Source organism: Monodon monoceros, unplaced genomic scaffold (assembly GCF_005190385.1).
Source record: "Monodon monoceros isolate NGI ecotype Baffin Bay Population unplaced genomic scaffold, NGI_Narwhal_1 Super_Scaffold_16, whole genome shotgun sequence".
Lineage (NCBI taxonomy): Eukaryota > Metazoa > Chordata > Mammalia > Artiodactyla > Monodontidae > Monodon > Monodon monoceros.
The window spans coordinates 1048147-1056347 of NW_021703772.1; the positions used below are offsets into that span (position 1 = coordinate 1048147).

General features: G+C 65.1%; 1 protein-coding gene across 5 annotated transcripts in view; it reads left to right on the plus strand.

Moving 5' to 3' along the window:
* KIF1A (kinesin family member 1A) overlaps nt 1–7773 on the plus strand; it is an 88731-nt gene extending 80958 nt beyond the window's left edge. For all 5 annotated transcript variants that reach the window (XM_029225309.1, XM_029225311.1, XM_029225312.1 and 2 more), the window contains 7 exons: nt 100–294; nt 790–867; nt 1726–1850; nt 2726–2878; nt 3133–3325; nt 4227–4345; nt 4722–7773. In XM_029225309.1, the coding sequence (XP_029081142.1) occupies nt 100–294; nt 790–867; nt 1726–1850; nt 2726–2878; nt 3133–3325; nt 4227–4345; nt 4722–4764 (906 nt within the window). In that variant the 3' untranslated portion in view covers nt 4765–7773. The remainder of the gene's footprint in view (nt 1–99; nt 295–789; nt 868–1725; nt 1851–2725; nt 2879–3132; nt 3326–4226; nt 4346–4721) is intronic.
* Nucleotides 7774–8201: the final 428 nt, after the last annotated feature.

Here is an 8201-nt window from a genome sequence, read left to right on the forward strand (position 1 = left end):
TCTCCCGGGCCTGAGCGGGCCTGGGGCTCAGAGCAGCCGCCCGCCCTCCCCGCCCTGGCGGGAGCAGAGGCAAAGCCACACTCGCGCTCGTCTGTGCAGGTGGAGAAGACCCGGCATTACCTGCTGCTGCGGGAGAAGCTGGAGGCGGCCCAGCGGCCTGGCCCCGAGGCCCTGCCCCCCACCCCCAGCGAGGGCTCCGAGGCCCACAGCTCGCCCACCTGCCCGCTCGCGGCTGCGGGCCGGCCGTCGTCCCTGGAGGCTCCCAACGAGAGGCAGCGGGAGCTGGCGGTCAAGGTGGGTGGCAGGCGGCCGGGGCCATGCTCCTGGCCCTTTCCTGGTGCCAGTGACTTGTCACGGCCACCAGGACCTGGGAGAATGAGTCCGTAGGGTCACCTTGACCCCGCCCCCACCCCACCCTACCCACATTGGAACCCGGGGACCTCTTACAGCCTCTGCTCCCCCAGGCAGTGACCTGCTCTCTCTTGCATACCTATGCTGATGGGGAGTTCGCCACCTACACCAGAGCTGGCCCTGTCTGCTGCTGGGTGGGCCACGGGGAAGGCCTCCCGCACTTCAGGGGGTGCTGGCCCCACCCCCACCCCCGCCCAGGCCCCAGGCCTGCCCCGGGGGGCTTCCTCAGACCGCCACATCACCTGGGAGAGGTGAGGGTGCTTCCCACCTTGACCTGGGGTGCCTGGCCCCTCAGCCAGTCTCCCGTGTCCTGGGCCTGTGTCCGTGGCAGAGCCGGGTCCCGGGAGGTCCCTGACCAGGCGTTTGCTCTCCCGGCAGTGCTTACGGCTCCTCACCCACTCCTTCAACAGAGAGTACACCCACAGCCACGTCTGCATCAGCGCCAGCGAGAGCAAGGTGGGCGTGGAGGGGCCGCCCACGGGGGGGGGGCGGGGGGGGCTGCTGTGGCCGAGAGAAGGAGATAAGGGTTTTCTTAGGAACATTCCTCTCCCAGCCTAAAGGGATGCCTCAGAGCTAAGGGGCTGGCTTCCCGGGGCCTGAGGCTGGGGTCCGTGGAGGGCCGGGAGCGAGGGGCCCGCCGGGCCCAGGGGTGTCCACTCAGTGTCGTCCCTGGCTCCCACTCTCCCCGGTCCCCGGCCCTGTCCAGCCTGGCCCTCACCCAGCTGCCTGTGTCCTGGGCTGGCCAAGCCCCCTCTCCTCGGCTTCTTTCCCTCCCCTGGGGGCCCACCCTGGTCTTGCAGCCTTACACCCACGCCCAAGGCTGGGGCGGCTCTTGTGCTGGAGGCTGGCCCTGGCCCGTGTCAGGCTCCAGGCTTCCCTTCCAGCGCTCGGGCCCATCACCCGTCCCCCCTCAGCCTGGTAGACAGCCCTGCCCGGCTTTTGTGCTCCGCACCGGCCTCTCCCTCTGCCCAAACCTCCTCTGGCCGCGGCTGCCAGGCTGCGCACCCTGAAGTCGGGGCTCAGAGGCTACTCCTTCCCCGACCCCCACCCAGCGGTCCTCGCTCCGTCTTTGGGGCTCCACAGCCTTGAGGACCTCCTTCGGCAAAAGGCAGAGCCTGAAGCCCTGGGCGGGGTGGGCCGGGGGACAGTGGGGGCTGGGAGAGGGTGGGGAGGCTGGGAGGAGAGCCCAGCCCGCAGCTGGAGTGGGGTTGCCCTAAACAGAGGGTAAAATGCATGCAAAGGTGCCGCGGCAGGGATGTCCCCACCCGCAGAGGGCCCTGAGGCTGTCCCTGAAGAGCCATCTCTCCTCCGCAGCTCTCTGAGATGTCTGTCACCCTGCTGCGGGACCCGTCCATGTCCCCCCTGGGGGCGGCCACGCTCACCCCCTCCTCCACCTGCCCCTCCCTGGTCGAGGGCCGGTACGGGGCTGCTGAACTGAGGTGAGTGAGCTCCAGGCTCCCGGCAAAGCTTCCACCTCCACAAGCTGACCGACAAAACGGCTGTGACTCGGGCACAGAGCAAGAAGCCAGGGCTCAAGGGGCTGCGTGTCTGGGGACAGCTGCACACTAGGGCAGGGCCGAGGGAGGGGGTCTGCCCTGCCCAGCTGACGCAGCCCTGTCCAAGGTCATTTTCTGCTAAAGCGTAGATGTAGAATACAGTCGTGAGTAAAACCAGGAATGGGTCAAAACACTAAACAAAAAGCCCTTTTCAGTGGCAGCACTCACAAAATACTCAGTGGGAAAAGTGGTGAAAAAGCGGAGCCTAGAGGACACCTGAGCCCACCTGACACCTGCCGAGCGGTGTTGGGAGCAGGGCACACGTTGCTGACAGCGCTCGTGTCTGACCCATCAGGTCTTATAACACCTCAGGCTTTCCAAATTTTCTTCTTGAAAGAAAAAGGCATCAAGCCCTCTGGGCGCCATCCTGAGTCAGGCCTCCTTGGCCACCGGGTCCGTCGCTTGGGCCTGGTGGCTACAGTGGACTATAGCAGCTCCCTGCACGCACACGGTCCCTGAGGAAGTCGGGTCAGCTTCAGTTTATAACTTTGGAGACAAGAGATGCGGAAGCCGCTTTCACAGGAGGTGGAGGTGGGGAGCCAGAACGTGCCACGGGAGAAGGCGCTGCGTCAGTGTGGACCCTGCCCGCCACACAGCGCGGCGCAGCGGCGGGCCGGCCGGAGGTCTGAGCCAGCGTGGGGGGCAGGCCCAGGCAGGCGCCCCCGGCGGTTCTGAGCGGGTAACGCTGGCCGTCGGGGAAGCCGGGCCAGAGAGGCACCTTCTGGCAGGAGTGCAGGGGCTTCACTGTGCTTTCCCAGGACCCCACAGCCCTGCTCCCGGCCGGCCAGCCCAGAACCTGAGCCCCTGCTGGAGGTGGATTCCAAGAAGTCCCCTTCCCCTGCCCGGGCAACAGAGACCGACAAGGAGCCCCGGCGCCTGCTGGTTCCCGACATCCAGGAGATCCGGGTCAGGTGCGTGAGGGCCCTTCTAAAGCACCGGCCAGCCCGTTCTGCTCCTGCAAGGACAGCTGGGCTGCCCCTGACCTGGAACGGAGACAGCTGTATGCCGGGGGGTCGGGCAGGGCCCCCTGACCTAGGACAGGGGTGGAGAATAAGCAGACATAAAGGGCAGGAGGGTGGACCAGAGCCAGAGCCAGTGCCGGGCGGGGGCTGGGCACCCGGTGGGCAGCTGCAGAAAGATGGTTTTGGGGCGTCCCCATCCCCAGCCCGATCGTCTCCAAGAAGGGGTACCTGCACTTCCTGGAGCCGCACACGGCTGGCTGGGCCAAGCGCTTCGTGGTGGTGCGGCGGCCCTACGCCTACATGTACAACAGCGACAAGGACGCCGTGGAGAGGTTTGTGCTCAACCTGTCCACAGCCCACGTTGAGTACAGCGAGGACCAGCAGGCGATGCTCAAGGTGCGATACGGCCGCGGGCGGGGGAGGGCAGGAGCCGGGACGGGTCCTCCTCTGCGGGCCCTGCGTCTGCCCACTGCCCGACTGAAGCCGGGCCCGTCTGTCACGGGCAGGGGCGTCGGGGTCAGCCTCACTGTCTCTCTGCCTCTTGTGTCCCGGGGCCACTCTGCCCACCCACGGGGCTTGTAGTCCTGGTGACAACGGCGGTGACGGGTGCGGCAGGCGTTAATCCTCTCCCATTTGATGGCTAACGACAGTCCCCTCTTCCTGGGGACGCCCACAGTGGGTGTCATGGAGCCCTGTAGGGCCAGCGGGGCAGTGGGCCCAGGAGTCCAGTGCCCTGTGCCTGGCTTTGCCCCTGCTCCTCTCTGAGCAAGCGGTGGCCCTGGACGTGAGTAGCCCTGACTCCTGGCTGGTGGCCACAGGGCCCACTGGGCACTGATTCCCTGTGGTGGGGGAGGGGGAGGTGTGAGCTCAGCCTGCCACCCACGCTCACCACGTCGAGGGCTCGGGCCTGAGAGAAGACGCCAGGATTAACGGGCCCCAGAGGATACATCTGGGCGAGCAGTTGTGCCAGGGTCCCCGGGGGAGGGACCTTGGCCTATGAGGGGTTGACTCATCCCACGGGGACACAGAGCAGTGACAAGGTAGCCTCGGGCATGGCCACGGGGATGACCAGAAGATACCGGCTTCCGGAGGGGAGCCACCGCCTGCAGGGTCAGGACAGGCTGTGCATGCAGCAGCGCTGCCCCCTCCTAGGGGTCTTCTTTTCTGCTTCCTCATCCTTGACGCTCCCCCTGGGGGGGGAGGGCCCTTCCCCCACACCTGGGCCTCGGGGGAGCGGCGACCGCCCCTAGCTGACCGCGGGAGGCCTGGCGCCCCTCACGGCAGCGCCCCTCCACAGACCCCCAACACGTTCGCCGTGTGCACGGAGCACCGGGGCATCCTGCTGCAGGCCAGCAGCGACAAGGACATGCACGACTGGCTGTACGCGTTCAACCCCCTCCTGGCGGGGACCATACGGTACGTCCTGCCTGCAGAGGGAGGGGTGCGGTCTTGAGGACGTGGATTCTCGTTTGCGGGCCGTCGCTCCTCACCGAGTGTGTAAATCCCCGACTTTCAGAACCGCCACTCAACCAGGGCGGGCCTCCACGTTGGGGACATGCTGCACCAGGCTTGGGGACAGCCAGGCCCCCGGTAGACGGAGCCCCGCCCCTAGTCAGTGACTCACAAAGGAAGCTGGGGTGGGGGGTGGGGGGCGGGACAGGGAGGAGGGCCGCTCCCCGCGAGTAGCAGGGACAGGAGACAGAGGTTACGGCTCTCGGGCGACCGGGGAACCAGAGACGCTAATGCCGGCAGCCTGGCGCCCTGACCGCCACGTCTCTCCCGCCCCCGGCAGGTCCAAGCTCTCCAGGAGGAGGTCTGCCCAGATGAGGGTCTGAGCCGAGCCCTCCTGGACAGCCAGCAGGCCCGGCCCCGCTCTCCCACCCTCGTCACCATCTGTCATGTCATCCGCCGCCCAGCCCTGCTCCCAGCAGACAGCCAACGCGCCCCCTCCTCCTGGGGATGCCCGCGCTGGGCCCCAAAAGACCACCTCTGGCCGGGGACCTGCCACACGACCTGTCGTGCTCCCAGCAGAGGCCGCGTTTGTTGTCCTTTCTTCATTCAGAACGCACCCTGGGTGGGAAGAGCTGGGAGACGCCAGGAAGGCCAGAGGACAGGAGCCACGGGGGCATCGCTGCCGTTCTAATATTTTTTTAAGCATAGACAGACTATAATTAATACACATCAGTTAGTGACACTGAAACAGCCCACTCAGAAGTTAACCGTAAGACTGTGTTTTATTTATAAGTGTGCATCTCTAATGCCCTCACGTAGACCCGCAGGGCTCAGGTGGACCCACCCCGCTTGCTCCCAAACGCACCTCCCAAGCTTCTTGGGGACGCACAAGGCGGGGCAGCCGTCTGGGAAGACCACAGTGAGGTGGCGTCTGGACAGGCCGGGCACCTCCTGGTTGGCACCACGGGGGCACCTGCCCGGCCTGAGCTGAGGTCTCTGCCCAGCGGCACGTGGGGCAGGCCCTGGTCCCAGGGCGTGCGTGTGCGTGTGCGTGTGCGTGTCTGGGGGGTCTGATGCCTGAGGTCCGAGCAGCACAGAAGGTGGATGCATCCTCCTCGCAGGAGGGAGGACCCACGTCTCACCTGGACAGCAGCCACCTGAGGTGTGACTGTCCCGGGGACGCCGGCAGCCCGTCCCTGGCGGCACGTGGGGGGTGAGGCAGCAGGCGCCTGGCTGGCGGCTGTCCTGGTGGGAACCAAACGGGAGAGTGGTCAGGGTCCCACCGGGTGTGTCATGTGTCCAGGCCGGCTGGGTGCGGGGAGCTGTGTTTAGAGGTGGTCCAGGCAGCGAGGGGCTTCTGGTGCGGCGTCTCCAGCCACTGTGAGACCCGGGGTGAGCTCCAGGGAAGGAATCGTGACTTCCCCTCTTTGCCCCAAGAGCAGAGTTTCTGAGTCCTGGTGAGAAAACTCCATGGGGTCAGGTGAGGGCAGCCAGTGCTGGGGTCATCCGTCATCAAGGGGGCTTCCTCCTGTATCCGAGGGTGTCACCCTTGTCTTGTTCTGCCCTCTCGTGACAATATCCATTTCGTCCCCTTTGCAGACCCCGTGCCTGAGGGTTGCCCGGGACCGGGCAGGAGCCAGCCCTGGGCTGAGAGTCTGGCCGTGTGTCATGCCCAGGCCATAAGCCCTTCAGAGAAACCACGGGGTCTTCAGTGACCTGTTCCTACACTCAGAGGCACATTCAGCCTCTTTTTAGCTCGAGGGAAAACAGCCACCGCAGCACAAGACCCGTCCCTACCACGTCCCCCAAGAGGGGGTGACGGAGGGTTCACATTCCAGACTGAAGTCAAACACTGTCCAGAAACCAGCAGGCCTGTGCCCCCCGCACAGGGCTTCCCTGGAGGCAGAGGCCAAGACGCAGAGAGCAGAGGGGACAGCACGCTCTGGAGCAAGCACTGATGCTGGCCACCACGATGGCCTTGAGGGCAGGGAGGAGGGACAGGTGAGGTGAGTTGTTCTAAGATGGGTCAGTTCCGAGAGCCCCTCCTTCCTGCGGGGAGATTGGAGGTGCAGGGCCAGGCCACGGCCACTCAGGTCAGCCAGCCTGAGGCGGAGGCCTCCGGAGAGTCTGAGGCCCTCTCACCCCGGGCACAGGTGTCTGGGGCCAGCCAACCTTCAGAGCACCCGCTGAGTGGGGCAGGGGGCCCCCGGGAGGGTTTCTGGGAATCGCCCCAAATTCAGGGGCCTCCACGGCCATGGAGGCCTCCAGGGCTGCTTCGTCTGGGCCTTGCGCCGTCTTGGCAGTGACTCGGAACCAGGTGTGGCCCACCTGGTGGCCCCTACCCGTCACCACTTCCTCCTCTCAGGCCAGCTCCCACGCGAGGGCCCGGGTCCGAGAATTCCGTGTGTGAGTCAGGAAAGCTGCTGTCTCGTGCCCAGTGTCATGTAAGCCAGAGACGAGTGGTTTGGGACTCAGTTGCCACATCTGTGACATGGGAGGCTGGTCTGGAGGCCCGTGAGGGTCCTCAGGTTGTGGGGTGCAGACAGGAAAGTCAGGTCTGGCTGTGGCTGCTGTGTTCTGCGAGTGGGGAAGGAAAGATCCAGAAAGCCATCTCTCTTGGACGGGTTTTGGTTCAGTGCTTGCTGCCGCTCAGGCTGCAGCCTCATTGTGCTTGAGGCCATGCTCGCCTGGAGAGGGCTCTCCGTCCCCCAGGGAGGGGTGGGCTCCCTCCGCTGTGGCCCTAGGGAGGAGCCCCAGGGAGGGAGATGCTGGGCTCCCGGCTGAGCGGCCCCGGCTCCAAAGCGATCCGGCTGGTGCCCAGGGCCGGCTATTGAGATGCTCGTACGTTTCAAGGCCTCTCTGTTCTGAGTAATCATTGTCTCACTCACCGACAATGCGCACACACGCACACACACACACACACCAGGGCGGCTGCAGTGACGTGGTCTCCCAGCAATCCTCGTCCCCCCTCGACACCTCTGGGGCGGATGTCGCAAGGCACTCGGGGAGGGTCCCCAAATGTCGCCCATGCTGCAGGCACAGGCAGGGTGGCCACACTGGTCCTCCGTCAGCTCTCCTCAGTGTGGGGATCCCGCAGGCACCCTCCTGTATCCCTGGGGCTGAGCCACGTGTTTCCTCGGGAGAGACAACGGGCTGTGGCTTCTTCCCAGGTCCGTGCGTCCTGCGGCCAGCTGTCCCCTGAGTTCCCCTGTGGCTTGTACATACGTGGTTGTGTGGCACACCCCAGCCCCTGCACTGTAACTGCCGTCCTGATGTAATGACTCTAGTTCCCTGATGTCCGAAACCCAAGTGTTAGGCTCTAGGCTCCTGTACGATGTGTGTGCACTTAAGGCTCTGTCCAGTTAAGAAATAAACATGGCTCTTTATGCAACACCAGACCCGCGGGTCTCCGCTTGGCTTTATTGATGCGTTAGGTCTGTTTGCTGGGGCCTTAAATAGCCACAGGGCCAGGTGTCCAGCGCTGTCTGGAGACAGCATGCATCTCCCAGTGGCGAGGTGGGGAGGGGAGAGAGCCTTGAGGGGTGGGAGGTACAAGGTGGTGTTTATCGTGGTCGCATCCAGCTGCTTCCCTCAGTACCTGGCTGCACCTGTCTGAACAGCTCCAGGTGCCCTTGGGTATGCCACCCCTGTACTGCCAGCCTCATGCCCAGGCAACCCCGTCATTTTATATGGTCAGCGTTACCTGATGGGTGCTGGTTAAGCCCCTACGCTGTCCCCGTGCTGGCCACTTAAGGAACGAGTGCCGCTAACCTGCTCCAAGGACCTTTCCTTGGTCCCCTGGCTGCGCCCTCACAGCCCC